Source organism: Gadus macrocephalus, chromosome 17 (assembly GCF_031168955.1).
Source record: "Gadus macrocephalus chromosome 17, ASM3116895v1".
Lineage (NCBI taxonomy): Eukaryota > Metazoa > Chordata > Actinopteri > Gadiformes > Gadidae > Gadus > Gadus macrocephalus.
Genome location: NC_082398.1, coordinates 5693930 through 5710408, shown reverse-complemented (window position 1 = coordinate 5710408; position 16479 = coordinate 5693930). Strand labels below are relative to the sequence as shown.

The following is a 16479-nucleotide window of genomic DNA, read 5'->3' as shown; positions in this document are numbered from 1 at the left end:
TACTCCTCATCAAGGGGCTTCCTACAGCCTACAGATCCTCCACTCCACCATCGACGGGGCGACGGCGGAAAAAGTGTAAATTTAGATCTGAAGAGAAAGTTTTCGGTGTCGAGGGAGCACTACCAAAGCACTGTACGCAGGAGAGAAGCCTCACAGCCGACTGTTTCATATGGCAGCGTTACTGTTGCACATGAAACTCCCCGTGAACCGAAAACACTTTGTGAAACCGATTTTTTTTTGTTTTTGTTTGCCCATCCAAAAATGTCATGAAATGTACAGGTATTTGCAGTAAAAGGAATACCAAAACATGTTAATAATAATGATAATATATATGCAGTATATATGTTTTATAAAGGGAGATAAGCCCGACAGGGCGAACAGGACTTGCTTCGCCCTGAGGGGGCTTATTTTCGATAATGACCGGCGACGTTCTATACATTATCGCGCTTATTACACGGCTACTTGCCCAAAACGAAAAATAACTTCACATGGTGTGTCTTTTTACAATTTATTTGTTACTAGCATTCGTAGTGTTGATCAGCAGAGAAATAATCCGCCAAGACGTTGACATCGCTTAGCAACCGAAGACTCTGGGGTTGACAAGTTACCGGACTCCTTGCGGGGTGAAACCAAAAACGTCATTAGAGGCAAAAAATCCTTTGTTTTCCTTGACGGTCAATCATACTTAGCTACGGTGAATTATCAAATATAATTCAGCGCCGGAAGCTGTGAAGGGCCCATGGAAGTGAACGGAGCGTTCCACGGCATGGAGAAGACCCGTGTAATAAAATATAGATATATCCTGGAATTAATCGAAACAGCACGTGCTAGCCTACATAGACAGATGCATGAGACACGCGCGCGTGCAGGCATCCATGGGCACCACTCTCACACTCCGCCGAGGTGTCCGGACGGAAGGCGTTGCCCCGTGCGGAGCTGAGGACAACAGCCAACCGGGCAGGCGGGCTGGAACTGACCTCTGGCTACGAGGTGTGGAGGGGGATGGGAGGGTGCATGTGAGAGTATGTGTGTGTGTGTGTGTGTGGGGGGGGGGGATGGGGGTGTACATGTGAGAGTATGTGTGTGTGTGTGTGTGTGTGTGGGGGGGGGGGATGGGAGGGTGCATGTGAGAGTATGTGTGTGTGTGTGTGTGTGTGGGGGGGGGGGGGGATGGGAGGGTGCATGTGAGAGTATGTGTGTGTGTGTGTGTGTGTGTGTGGGGGGGGGATGGGAGGGTGCATGTGAGAGTATGTGTGTGTGTGTGTGGGGGGGGGGGGGGGGGGGGGGGGGGGATGGGGGGGATGGGGGTGTACATATGTGTGTGTTTGTGGGGGTTGTGTGTGTAGGGAGGTGTGTGCATCAGGGGGGATGTGCGTATGTGCTTATGTGGGGGGGGGGGGGGTTGTGTAGGTCAGCGAACGTGTGTGTTTGCGTGTGTGTGTGTGTGTGTGTGTGTGTGTGTGTGTGTGTGTGTGTGTGTGTGTGTGTGTGTGTGTGTGTGTGTGTGTGTGTGTGTGTGGTGCATATTGTGTGGGGGGGGGGAGGGGGGTGTCGAGTGAAGAAGAGATATGAAAACCAGATGTTTGTGAATACTGGCAATGGCTGCCAATGTGTTCCCGAATCAAAACAAAAAACTCTGAGGAGGAGAAGGCAGGACAAAAAAAACAATTCTACCACACACTGTGTTGCTCTGAGCCTGCCTGCCTGCCTCTCTCTCTCTCTCTCTCTCTCTCTCTCTGTATCTGTTTCTCTCTCCTTCTCTCTCTCCTTCTCTCTCTCCTTCTCTCTCTCCCTTCTCTCTCTCCTTCTCTCTCTCTCTGTATCTGTTCTCTCTCTCCTTCTCTCTCTCTCTCTCTCTCTGTATCTGTTCTCTCTCTCCTTCTCTCTCTCCTTCTCTCTCTCTGTATCTGTTCTCTCTCTCCTTCTCTCTCTCCTTCTCCTCTCTCCTTCTCTCTCTCCTTCTCTCTCTCCTTCTCTCTCTCCTTCTCTCTCTCTCTGTATCTGTTCTCTCTCTCCTTCTCTCTCTCTCTGTATCTGTTCTCTCTCTCCTTCCTCTCTCTCTCTCTTCTCTCTCTCTCTCTCTCTCCTCTCTCTCTCTCTCTCTCTCCTCCTCTCTCTCTTCTCTCTCTCTCTCTCTCTCTCTCTCTCTCTCTCTCTCTCTCATCCAGACATCATGTCATTCTTAAGAGAATACAATCACTAAGTCCATGTTGATCATGAAACACTTTGGAGGCTGTGATTCATCATACTTTCTCTCTTTGCTCCTACAAGCCTTTACCGGAAGGATAACTTCAAAGCCAAGTGCACACTTTTATCTGGAACTGGAATAAAATGACATTGCAATTTACCAAACACGTCTGTCGCACACCACCAGCACAGAAGGGACTATGCGTGGGCTCAGTCTCGATTCAGACGCCAGCAGCTTTTTGCTTTGTTTAGCTCTCTGTCATTTTGGCCGTTAACTCAAGACAGAGACGCCGTCTTCTCAGGCTGACTACAGCTCGTGTGTGTCTGCGCGGGGTGTGCGCGTGTGTGGTTCCTTTTTGTTGCGCTCCTCTCGTTAAACACTTTCTCATAGGAGCAACCGAGTCGGCGAAGAGTGAGGGTTTAATCCGAATGAAAGGGAACAATACCTTCCCCAGGGTCTCTGGGCTCGCTTCTCAAAGCACTCCGCGTTGACACTTCTCCTATCGGGGGCCCCCCCTCGCCTTATCTCTGCAATTAGACGACACTTGACAAAAGTGAAAAACAAAACGAAAAGCCGCAGACGTTTTGTCAGCGTGTCGAATTTCCAACTGACAAAGAAATAAACCAGACGGGTTTGAAGAAAAACGACTGCTTCCTCGACCCGATAAACAGATAGAAAACAAAAAGAGAGCAGTGGTGCGAAACTTCCTACCATTACCACCTACGAGACACTCATCGCCCTCCCCACAACAGCCCCACGCGACCAAGCTAACGATGAAGAACGCTCACATCGAGAGATTCTCGTCAGGGTCGGGCAGAGGTCGGGGCTGGTTTGTGTGACGCCACTGGTCTGGCAATCGCAGACCATCCGTCAGCCCCGTTGTGTTTCCCGTGGGGGCGCGAGACCAGACACCTCCGTCTGAAATGTGATCCGTGACCGAGGGCCCAGGAGGAGCCGGCTGGACGCATGGCTGGGTTTAAGTGCCGTGGGGCCCTCCCGGAAATTAGCGAAAAAAGCGGTGTTTAAATGGCGGCGTTGAATGTGAAGATGAGAGAAGTTGCGGGGAAGAAATTCCCGCCCTGGTCCGGAGTCTTTCGAACGCAAAAGGGGACCGTGTCTGCAAAACGGAATGAATTGAACACATGGTTCAATTCTAGCAAACAAATGGAGCCTGTGGTTTGTTTTTTGAGGTGGGGCAGCCCAGTTGAGGGTAGAAATATGGATCCCATCTGTTTTGGTTACGGCCATGGCCTTGAAACATGGATTGCACGACACGAGATGGTGTATGAAGTGCTATGTAGAAAATGTGACGTCAAACCATTTCTTTGAAGGTTTGACGTGCAAACTTTTTAGTTTGAAATGTGCTACGCACACACATTCTGTCATGTCGACGCTAACTTTAAGGCCAAAGGGATCTTGGTGAAGGGTCTGGCTCTGCCGCAGCAGAGATACATCTCACGGTACGTTTTCTTACGTGTTGGCCTTAGCAAGCCCTTTTTATGAGGTTGCTGTGATGTTCTGGCCCTCAATGTTGCGCCCACAAGACCAAAGGACAACCCGTTGAAAGCACAAGTTGACGTTTAAAGGGAGTTGATGACCCTGATCATAACTTCGCGAGTAATACTTGCGTAATGCAGGTTTTTCTGAAGGAATGTTTTATATCAAGATGGATGTGTTGGCTTGAGAAAGAGGTTGAAATCATGTTTTGATGTCATACAAATGTGAGGTGTTGGCTTAGGACAACATAAAAAGCAATTAAAAAACAACCCAAAGTAATAATTAGCTAAATGCATTTAACGTTTTCCTAATTTCATCCGTGTACTCTTGGCTGCAACGTTTCATATAAGTCCTCCCGGAGTCTTTCTCGCCTCTTACTCCGTACTCAACTTTAAAATTGCGAGGGAAGAATGTGGCTCATCATCTGAATGGCCCAATAAATTAGCCTGAGCCTTCATAATACCTCAGCATTAACTCGACTTGATCTCCATAAGCGTGGGTCACATGCAGTTCTTCATAATAACACAGAGGCACCTCGCTACTCGACCACTTACGCGAGACGGAGGGCTGAATAGGCAAGGCGTAGGGGTATACTCTATGAGACACTTCTCTCCCCCTACTCCTGAACCTGATCCTGGCGGTTGATTGGATGCCCTCTGTTTGGACCTGAAGCTTGAGGCCTATGTTTTTCTCTGACAAATTCCTGGGAAATTAGGTTCTCGAGAGGAGCCTTCGCCTCCAAGTGATCAAGATGGATGCCATGGCGTGAAATCATTTGGCCATTTAATCAATCAAACGCGATCGAATCGATCAATCGATTGAACCCACCCCTACATCTGTCTTAGCGCATTAGACGAGTGATTACAGCTTAATTGAAAACCCTGACCCACACACAGGCACATGAAAACGCGTGCACAGACACTGGAATAAACACACGCACACACACACACACACACACACACACACACACACACACACACACACACACACACACACACACACACACACACACACACACACACACACACACACACATAGGCATAAACACTTGGTGCACAGACACACACACACACACACGTCATAAACACACGCACGCCCAGACACACACAAACAGGCATAAACACAAGCACACACACACACACAACAGAAACACACAGGCATAAAAACACACACACACACACACACACACACACACACACACACAAACATAAAGGCATAAACACAACACACACACACACACACACACACACACACACACACACACACACACACACTGTCCTGTTGCTGCGACCAGATGTCTCTGAGTTAAAAAAAAGAGGAAGACAGAACAACGAAAACCACATTGAGCAATTCCATCTAAACGCTCTGATGTCCTGCGGCAGTGACACGGTGATCCGTCTCAGCTGACCTGACCTACGTTCCCACGCAGGTGCTGCAGTCAAGACCTGTAACACACCGCCCTAAAGCACCACATACTTTAGGTTGCAGAATTACTGTGCAACGCACAATAGACAAAGAGTGTACACAGAGAGGAGACTCTGCAGTGTCTATGTTGTGGAAAAGGGCTTTGTTATTGTGTCAAATCCTTCTGTGGTTTGGAGAGTGACTTTGAGACTCTGATACAAATACAGAACAACGCTTCTCTCAGTGTGAGTGTTGTTTTGTATTCGTAGGTGTGTTTTGTAATTGTACATAGAAATGGATCTAATGCTAGTTCCTCAGGGAATATAAAAGAAGTCTGTAAAAACAAATCGGCAGATAAGTATCCTGTGGCATATAATTGGATTGTTAGAACTTTAATTAGGGTTTAGTCGTGGCTCCAACAAATTACTTTACAGAAAAAAAACAGAATAACAGAGTCCGAAGTAATGATGATGTATCTCGCCACATTGTTGAGTTTCTCATATATTAAGTGTGTTAAATGTTTTAGCTCTTTAAATTAATTAAGGCCAGAAATGTGAGACAAGGAAACTGGTAACACACACTAATAGTCCTTTTATTTCTGTCTGTAATGAGGTGAGGTTTACAATGATTGAATTCATATCCGAGCTGGAAATCTAGCAATTATTATTCCTGATTACATTAAAATAATTTGTCTGAAAGAGGGGTAGGCCTACTGTGTTCATGACTCCTTGAGTTAGCATCCCAGCAATATTACAGCGTTCCTTTGTTGAATAACACAGATAAGGAACCATAGAACAGAGATGTTAAGAGGTGCTGTGGGCACGATGTATAACCTGTAGGGCGAGTGTAATTGGTTGGTAATGTCATACCCATCCATCAGCCATCTTGCCTGTCAATCACAGGTGTCTTTAGTTCCCTTTACTTTTGTTCGGTAGAGGAATGTACCGTATTTTGTACTTGTATTTTGTAAAAACTTTATTTCATTGGCTGGATAATTGCCGTACTTGCTGTAAAATGTGGTACCTGTTCTTGCCTTGGGTTAGACTTCTTGGACTGCTCTAGTATTTCAACTCCGCGGGTCAGACAGTTATTGGGATGAATGGCCATACAAACGTTTTACATTGACTCCTACCTGGGGCCTTCACAGCCTGAATGCAACGCCTCCCGATGGCGGAGAAACTTCACTCGGCTCCAAGGGAGAGGGCAGAGTGGGGGGGAGACCTCTGTCTGGTTCTTTATTGTTCAAGTCTTGTAGCCTGCTATCTCGCACTAGAATAAGCCTTTAGTCACGAAGTTCCACCACTTTCTCACTTTCTCTTTCGTCTCCCTTGCTGCAGGTCTGTCTACAGTTAATGTGTCTGTCTAAGACTCAGACTTCTTGAGGTCATTTAAAAAACGGATAATGAAGGAGACGTTGTGGTTTTGTAAGGGCCATGGATTCCGGCGTGGCTCTGCTGGAGGGGGACTTGAAGGGCCACCGGTAAACAGATTGGCCCGGGGGCAGCCCCTACACACCGTAAAAGCCACAGCCGCGGTGAAGGTAAGTCTTTATGCTTCCTATTAAACACCTTGTTAAATCTCTCATGACAGAGTTGGGGATGACGCAGTCACTAGACTTTGTCGTGCCCCACACAAACACACACACACACACATACACACTCCCCCCCCCATACACACACACCCCCTCACCCCGCCCCCCCCACACACACACACACACACCCACCCATACACACACACACGTATATGCATGTATTAATTGGCTGCATATTTTGAACTAGTGCATCATCCTCATTAGCTTTGGGGTCTGTTTATCCACTGCGCTCATGCCTTTAAAGGGAGGAGGGGGGAGAGAGACACAAAAGTGTGTTGAGAGAGGGAGGGAATGAAACGCAGCATTATGATGGCGTGTCGTAATCAAACCCGAGTCCAAAAAGACCCAGTCTAGGAGCTTTTAAAATAATTAAAGGTTGGAACATTTTGGTGAAGGTTAAGGGCGAGTTTGATTGCCAATGAACATGAAGTCGGTGGCAAAAAGTAACACATTCAGAGCTCTCGCTGTGTGTTCATCTTGTTAAAATAATCACCCGCTGTCCATAGTGGGGACTTTCTTTGTAACATTGTTGGTTTATCCATAAGGTCACAGGGAGTCTAACACAACAACTTATAATGCCCTTAACAATGTCTCACTATCTGTGTGTGTGTGTGTGTGTGTTCAAGAGAGACAGAGAGTTGCTAATTCCAGCATCATTACCGTCCCCTTGATAAGCTTCCATCATTCCATCATTATATCCTTCTCGCCAATTACTCGCAGACCTTTCTCTTTGGATTCCTATTCATACATGCATGCACAGACCTGCCTGGTTGATGTTGACAGGGCTGTCACAACCTCACATCCCCTCATCTCAGATCGATGCGGCTCCCGTCTCTAAACCTACAAAGTGTATTTCCATCTCTCTTGAGAATTTTCTGCAATTTTAACCCCCAGTAGTTTTTTATCCCCCCATTCTTCCTTCGTCTACGTTTAATAGAATGGACTTCACAGAAAATCATTTTGCACTGCTTTGAACCTGCCGTTGTGTCACATAGTCTATGCTACCGGCCACCTACTGTAGGTGCCTTCCGCACTCAACCCTCGTGACTCATTTGGGGCTCCTCTAGATAAAGGACACAGGGGGGTGTTCATCGGGAGGTGTTGAAATTCCGGTTTATTGCAAACATTTTTGACGCTGAACGTGGCCAGGGTGCTCCGCTGCCGACCAGGAGAGCTCCTCGAGTGTGCGTGGAGCTGGCTGGCTGAACCTTTGCACACTGATTACTCAATGTGCAACAGGTGTGCAGCCTCACCCAGCCCCCAGAGTCCAATCAGACTCCGCCAGGTGAGGCTGATTAAGCCAGCCGTCATCCACACCCAGTGCTACAACCTTTTTGCTGTCTTTAGTATGTATCTGTGTGTCTAAAATGCACTGTCACTATGCAAACAAAGTTCACAACAGAACAATAAAGATATTCGAATTTAAATGAATTTAATCGAATGATGTCTTCGTCTTCAATTGATCTCTTCTCTCTGGTTAGCAGGTCACAAGGCTGCCGTCTCCTCTGAAGGCTGTCTGTCTTTGGATTTCTTTTGTCCGTCCGTCTCATTCTTAATTGCCTTTCCTTTTATTCAGTAGAATAATTTTCCGGACTAAACAATTTTTTTGTAAAAACAATGTTTTATTGTTTGGATGATTGCTTTACTGTAGAACTGAGTACCGGCTCTTCAAACCCCCAATATCTATCAGTGGTCACCCTTGAACAAAGATGCCCTTACCCCTACCTCACAACTGACTCCATATTAAATACTTTAAATAATAGAAGGACCTGCGAAAGATAAAGTGAATAACCACGGATTACAATTTTGGTAATGAAAACGCTAAAAGCAAATAACAACGATGAACATGATGTCTGCATGGAACGAGGTGGTACGGTCCCCCCGGAACATCTGGCTATGTGGACAAGGTGAATCCATCATGGTAAACGTCATCAGGACGGAGGGGGTGATGGTGTTTAGAAAGGGTAAACGACCCTGGTAATGTCTGTGTTTAATGGTCCAAAAGCCGAGGGACTCATCCTTAAAACAATCTTAATGTATCGTCTTCTCTGAGAGGCTGTCGCATAAGCAGACCAGGGGGAATTGGTTGAACAGCTTCTGTGTGTGTGTGTGTGTGTGTGTGTGTGTGTGTGTGTGTGTGTGTGTGTGTGTGTGTGTGTGTGTGTGTGTGTGTGTGAGAGAGTGTGTGGTTTCGCGCGCATGTGATGCAGACCTCTTGGGGGTGATTGATTGAACAGCTTGTGTGTGTGTCTGTCTGTGTGGATGTGTGTGTGTGTGTGTGTGTGTGTGTGTGTGTGTGTGTGTGTGTGTGTGTGTGTGTGTCGCTGTGTCTGTGGGAGTGTGTGAGAGTGTATGAGTGTGTGTGATGGGGGACTCTTGGGGGTGAGTGATTGCACTGAACTATTGATCTGAAGTGCGAGCTGAAGGTAGTGATAAGCTACACGCTGTTCTCCTGCGGGGGGGATCATCATCATCGTCATCTTCAGTGCGTCGTGTTTTCGTACAGATGGTCTTCAGCAGATGCTGTTCCAGAACAGTCCATCTTCAGCGTCAGATGGTAAGAACTCTGTTTCGATGGCGTCAAGATAAAATATCAATAAACCATAACATGTGAAATAATTAGTAGTAATTTTAATCCCCAGATTGGCTTGTACCGTTATATTTACCGTTCAGTTGTCCAGAAGAATCATGAATGCAAGTTACAAATTTATTGTAGCTTTTTTTTTCTCTCTTTTACAGGAGCGTATGTTACCTACGTTGACATCTCACACGATAGAAAGAAGTAAACGATCAAATACAAAAATAATATGTTGATCTACTAAGCAGAGTGTTCCAGCATAAGCTCTATACATGGTTTGTTGTGTTGAGTTCAACATACACATAATAAAAACGACTTTCGGCCCAGAGAACTAGATAACAACGCCAAAAGTCATTCAACACGACAGTACTGTTGGCAAAAATCAGGAAAGGCATCGCTGCAAATCGTTTAAACAAGCTTGCCACTTTCAACAGTGAACCAGGAACTAAGAAAAATGCATCTACAACAGAAGAACAAATAGAATAGCCACACACACACACACACACACACACACACACACACACACACACACACACACACACACACACACACACACACACACACACACACACACACACACACACACACACACACACACACAACTAGAGCTACAACCAACACAGCCGTCATCCCTGGAGCGGTGAATACAAATAGCCGATGAAATAAAAGGTACATGTCAAGCTTTGTTCTGTCTCCCCTCAGGCTGCTGTCTCAACACGTACACCAACCTTGTATTTCAGATGTTTTCCTGTCATTTTATATATTCAGTGTGATCCTCGCTGTCTAACTCCCACAAAAATAGTTTAAGTTTAGATTGTGAGAAACAGATACACGACTAAAATCATGAATTAATCATGTAGGCCTTAGTATACACGGGTATCTCACATAAATAACACACTTGAGTGAATTAGCCTTTCTCTTATTCTGACATATACTTCGCTATCATAATGAAAATAGTAATACTCTACATTTGTTTCGATTGTGCGCATGACTTCCTCTACGCCATTGAGACCAAAGGTCTGTCTTCAGACCCTGTCCAGTTCTGGGCAGAAAACGAGGGGGAATTCTATTTGTACACACCTCTGACATACACTATCCTACTGTCCTTCCTCCAGCCTCTCCAAACAACTCTTTAACCGCTACGCCATCCCCAATCGAGTCCACAATACATCGTGTTATCCCCCCCCCAAAGCTTCCCATCTCCTTCACCCCCCCCTCTGTGCGGGACCCTGGCCGGGGGCCCTCACAGAGTGGTGGTGCGGGAGGTGCACGTCCCGTTGCGGAACACCACGTCCGAGGCGACGCCGTCCTTGGGGAAGTCCTTGGGGCCGCAGGGGGCCTGCCGCCGGAGCGCCACGGCGCAGTAGTCCACCTGCTCGGCGTCCAGGCCCGACTCCAGCCAGCGGAAGCACACGATCCGCTGGAAGGAGCGCCGGAAGTTGTCGGACACGAAGCCGTACAGGATGGGGTTGGCGCCGCTGTTGAGGTAGCTGAGGATGACGAAGAGCTGCGTGACCATGGGGTCGGGGGGCCGGTGGAACACGCTCACCAGCTGCACCACGTAGAAGGGCATCCAGCACAGCACGAACACGGCCACCACCAGCAGCACCATGCGCGTGATCTTCTTCTCCGAGCGCCGCCGCTGCAGCCAGCCCGCCTTCAGGCCCACGGCGCGCATGCGCGCCACCATCAGGCAGTAGCACAGGCAGATGGCGGCCACGGGCAGCAGGAAGCCCAGCAGGAAGGTGTACACCACGAAGGCCTCGGACCACGCCGCGTCGGGCCACAGGAAGTTGCAGTCCACGCCGCCGTCCGGCGCCGGCACGGTGTCGGCGAACACGATGATGGGCAGGATGACGAGCAGGGACAGCGCCCACACGCACACGTTCACCACCTTGGCCACGGTGGGCCGGCGGTAGCGCGCCGCCTTGATGGGGTGCACCACGGCCACGTAGCGGTCCACGCTCAGCACCGTCAGGCAGAAGATGGAGGTGAACATGTTGATGCCGTCCACGCTCAGCACCAGCCGGCACATCAGGGAGCCGAAGGGCCAGTGGCGCACGGCGGCCGACGTGGCCAGGAAGGGCACGCTGAGCATGAAGAGCTCGTCGGCGATGGCCAGGTTCAGGATGTAGATGTTGGTGGCCGTCTTCATCTTGGCGTACTTGAGGATGACGTAGATGACCATGGCGTTGCCCGTGAGGCCCACGCAGCAGACCAGCGCGTAGATGGACGGGATGATGACCTTGCTGGCGTCCGTCTCCTGGAGGTAGTCGCCGTCGTCGTAGTCCACGCTCGAGTTGTAGGGGAACCCCGTCGGCGACGAGGCGTACTCTCGGCTCCCGTTGAAATCCATGCTTTGTTATTGTGTGTGTTCGGCGCGTTGCAAGGGAGTCGGCGATCGTGCAGAATCTGTGTGCATTATACAATACCACAGGTTCTATTTTCCGCCGATTTCAATTATAACTCAAGGAAGGGGGGGGGGGAGGGGGGGGACTTCTACAGAACAAAAGTGGAGCTTAGAAAATGTTTGTTTTTTACGTGAATTTAAAAGATTTAATGATGTCTCCTGGTGAATATGTAGTGTTCAAAAGCAGGATTATCTGATCGTTGAATTCCTCGATGGTTCTATGGTCCCCTCTCATCCTCTGATCATGTTTGCGCATCTCTGATGTGATCCTCTTTTTCGCTCATGGTTGTCATCCTGACGCAAATACCCCCACCTGCAACCAACTAGCATCGCAGGGTACTTCAGGCTGAGTGTCCTTATTTTCCGAGGATCTCTCTTTGAAGCGAATCCAAGGGGCCTGAAACAAAACACAAAAAAACACAAAAGAGCCATGACTAGGCCTGTTTCTGAACATTGTCCAAAAACGTTGTCGACAGCGGCTTTGTATGCACGTGTGTGTGCCTGTGTTTGTTACTCATAAGCTTTTAGAAACAATGCTATTTTACTTTGGATCTTCCCTCATTGAACACACATGCGACCCCTTCACGTCCATCAACAGATTGTCTTCTTCTGAACCGTTGCCGAAGCAGTAGCTAGCATTGACGTTAGATGTGCTGTAGATGGTACCAATTACTTGACTGTTCCCTGACCCTCCCTCCTCCCCCCAATGTGTCATTGTTATTATTTTCCCCACATTGGACCAGAAAACGCTGGTGTTCTGACCATTTGATCCCCGCTTCCCCCGAATAAACGTGATTCTATCAACTCACAGTAGCTTATTTTTGCCGCACCAAACATAAGCAGACCAATCCTGGGTTGCTTATGGAGCATAAGGGGTAAACATTGATGAACAATACTCTTTTTCCATCACTTTGTTCTCAGATTATAGCCAGGTGTGTGTGTGGGTGGGGGTTTGTGTCCGGTGTGTATGTGTGTGTGTGTGTGTGTGTGTGTGTGTGTGTGTGTGTGTGTGTGTGTGTCCGTAGGTGTATTTGGGTGTGTATGTATGTGCGACAGAGAGAAAGAGAGAAAGAGAGAGAGAGGAAGAGAAAGTGTGCGTGTATTGGCAAAAAGATGAGAACAAAGATGAGTGCAGTGCAATTATATGGAGGCAATGCATGTCATGGCACCTTCTGACAGCGGTCTAATCTAATTCAAAACCTGGGCTGTGAATTGCTTTCAAGCAGTATGTATATATATCAGCCAGATACCAATCTGAGAATACAGAAGAAAGAATTACCCTTTTGAATGACCTAATCATGTTTTTTTGTCTTTTCATGAATTGAAAGCCGCGAAAACAAACGATGCAAATAGCATTGCAAAAGGGTGAACCATCATGTGCTGACCAAATGTATTCAGGACGGCTAACTCTGCATTGAATGCGTTAACAGTGGGTTCTGAATTGTTCTTAATTGGCAGCCGTTGAGACAATATATGAAGAGAATGACAAAAGATGTATTTGGAGTGAATAATAACCAAACAAAAGCCTAATCAAACAAGATGTGGACGTTACTTTGGGCTCCGTCTTGGGATGGTTTTCACATGAGTGCAGGTTACATTAATATTGGGGCCAACATTAATGTATGCTATTTGTGTAGAGATGTATTAACATGCAAGCCTATAAAGGCTTTGGGGAAGAGACAAGTGGCACGCATACAAGCAATATTACTGATATCTATCATCTCTCTCTAGCACAATGTTGATTTTATTTCTATCCAGCCATCTTTCATCTCTCATTAACTCAGCCATGTCTCAACCACTGAGGAAGCATCCTCTGAGGGTGTATTCTTCGGAGCGGGAAAAAATGTATACAGATCCACGGCAGAGTTTTCAATTTAAACTGCACAGTAGGTTTTAATAAAGAAAGCCCCAAAAGATATAGATCGTTGAGGGTGAGGGGTAGCCTGGTCCTACCAGACCATCGTACTTCACTTCATTTGTACAGAAGGTCTGGGACTGCTCAATTGACAAACGTTCTCTCACTTGGAGGCGGGTGTCTGTAGAAGTTTTAAAATGATTGCATCTGCCCAGTGGCACTCTGGATCTGCCATAACCAATCGCATAGCGTTTGGTCATGACGTATGTCATGCGACGGGACCGGCTCCTTCACAACTAACGGAGCCAGCTGGAAAATCAAACTTTTTCCAAACCCGGTGGGGAGAAGCGCCACAACATCATGGCCACCAACAAAACTCTGCAAAGCTTGTTCTTGCTCTGGCTTTAATTGATCGATTTTCGGCAGCAATCCCACAACAGACCGAATAGCTTCTCTCGTACCCTTCTCCATTGTCTTCCTCTGACTACAACTGAAACTGGCGCGCGACCTAGACGTCATCGTTCTCAGCCACTCCCTCTGTTCGCTGATTGGCCCGCCAGAAATCTGGTTAACATGGAACGCATTTACATTAAGCAGACCCAGACCTAGTACTGAAGTGAAATGAAAATTGAGCGGAAGTAGGTAGGTGGGCGGTGCCAGGCTAGGTGAGGGGTGCATGGGCAAAAGCGTGGGAGAGAGAGAGGGGAAAAGAAGAAAAGGACAAGAAGACGAAAGGTCTCATTCCCTGTCTCATTACTGACCCCTGTGGCCGCGAAGTGAACTGCAGCCTGCTGGAGCTCACACGATGAGAGTACTGGAGGTTGAGCTCCGTGTTTTGAGACACTAACAATCTTATGTTAGTTATATAATGAATAAACGTTACTTATATCCACACAATCAAACTGGCTTGAGTGGATTTGAAGCACATTACATTTACAAATGAATGAATTATTAAGTATTAAGAGTTATTATTTTTGCCACTATCCACACTTAGATGTTCTTCGTTTAGCTTTTCCTGGCAAAGCCGCCCTGATTATAATATAATAGGGTTAGTTAAAACCTGTCCATATATTGCCAATTTAAAGCGATTTATGCAATCCAACACGTAGTCCCGTTAAGACGCAGTCACATAATATGTCATGGAGAGGTAGTAGGATTGAAACATCATTTTTGTTAGATGGGATTGGTGTATTTGGTCATAGAACAAATTAATTCTGCAACACAGAAGTCTTGAAGGACAAGACTGATCTGGTGATGAAACCATTGTTACAATGTATTTTGTCCTCACCAGAACCTCCATTACCAATAATTTGCAAAAATACCTGGTTGTACCGATTTTGCCCAAGAGCATTCATCTGCAACAGCCGATGCACTATTGAAGCAGTAGCTCAATAACTTTTAGTTAACAAAATACTAAAGCATTAAAGTCTGAACACATTGACTTTCTGTCTCCATCCCTGTGTCTGTGCACCATCCATTCTGTTGCTGAGCTTTCAGTGTTCACAGTAAATGGACCATCTGTACTGTGTTTTATATTACAGTGCACATCCATTCGTTTTCTCATCGTCTGCTCTTCTGCCATCATTTGGCTCTCATTAAAGACTCATTGTGAAATACCAGGACCGTTGTACAACAAACGCTAGACAGAACGCCCTTGTGGCAGACACAATGGTGGTTACGGATGTAAACGAGAGGAGATTGTGGTAAACTCCGGAGAAGCCGTTTCACACACTGGCTGGCAGCCAAATAGTTTAATGTGCCTGGCGGTAAATGGGAGGCAAAGAGACAGCACCCCCTGCTGGACGAGGCAGACAACACAGCAATGTTGCCAAGGGCTAGAAGTGATGCTGTGAAATTCGACAGCACAACTTTGACGGAATATACTAAAATGTCCTATCCAAGCGGGATTTTTAGTAGGCCTACTACATATCATTTGAAGGTGGTGTTGGCAAGAAGGTTAGAAAAGAGGCATAAGAACAGGAAGAGGGAACACACAGTATTGTTTCATTCATAAGGTACTTGTAGGCCTAATACAGACAAGCAGGCACGTACGCACGCATACACACAAGCTTAATTAAGGGCTTAGTTAATGGCTCATTTCAAACAGTCTTCATTGCTGTGTCATATTCCATCCACAGTTTTCTGTTCCAGAAAGAAGAAGAAGCACCAAACACAATGAGGCAAATAATACCTGTACAACATCTGCTGCCTCATTTACCTTAGCCCTTTGATATTTGTGTTTTCTAGTTTCCATCGATGCATCTCTACCACTTAGTTTGGCTCTCTCTAAGCCCTCTCTCCCTGCCTCTCTCCTGGCATTGCAGCATCGTGGATCATGGGATTGCCTGCATCACGTCTCATTTCAAGCTACACAGGGCGATAAACAACCAGACTGCACAAGCCCTCTGTCACCCAGCCCACTGGAGGAGAGAGCACAGACTTCCTGAGCCCTGTTGCGGGCGAGGAATGAGCAAAGCAATTGCATTGTGGGCCGTGCTCGGACCAAAAGTGCGGCCCAATTGCATTTGCCTGATCTAATTAATTCGTTTCTTTCTGCGCGTCCATGATATAGCCCCGTGAACGTTCCATTTTCTTTTGGCTGTTATCTGATTTGTTGCTCTTCTTGTAAATGATAATGGTTACCTAAAGAAAGCAATGTGTCAATGGCCGGCTTATCTTAATTGCCACGTGAACCAACCGCCAATTCACAATTGTGTAAGATAAAAACGTTGGATGCGTTAATTAAGTTGATAGATTCACCATGCGTTATCTACGTCTCAAGGCTGTATCAAGACTACTTAAAATGTGGGAAAGGAAACTTGAATGTCCTTTCTATTATCAGAGCAGGTGGAGAATTAATGATCTTTCTTTTACAGGTGAACGGGTAGCCCTGAATAGCTAGCGTCTACTGCGACAATGGAGACTTGAGGGAGCATGTGTTGGGGAATGACACGAT

General features: G+C 46.9%; 1 protein-coding gene and 1 long non-coding RNA gene across 2 annotated transcripts in view; both read right to left on the bottom strand.

The window, feature by feature from the left end:
* Positions 1-16479, bottom strand: part of LOC132475867 (uncharacterized) — a 149043-nt gene that overhangs the window by 99237 nt on the left and 33327 nt on the right. The gene's annotated exons all lie outside the window — the stretch shown is intronic.
* On the bottom strand, positions 10502-11746 carry sstr1b (somatostatin receptor 1b). Its single transcript, XM_060077183.1, has one exon. The coding sequence runs from the start codon at positions 11612-11614 to the stop codon at positions 10502-10504; it is 1113 nt and encodes a 370-aa protein (XP_059933166.1). The 5' UTR covers positions 11615-11746.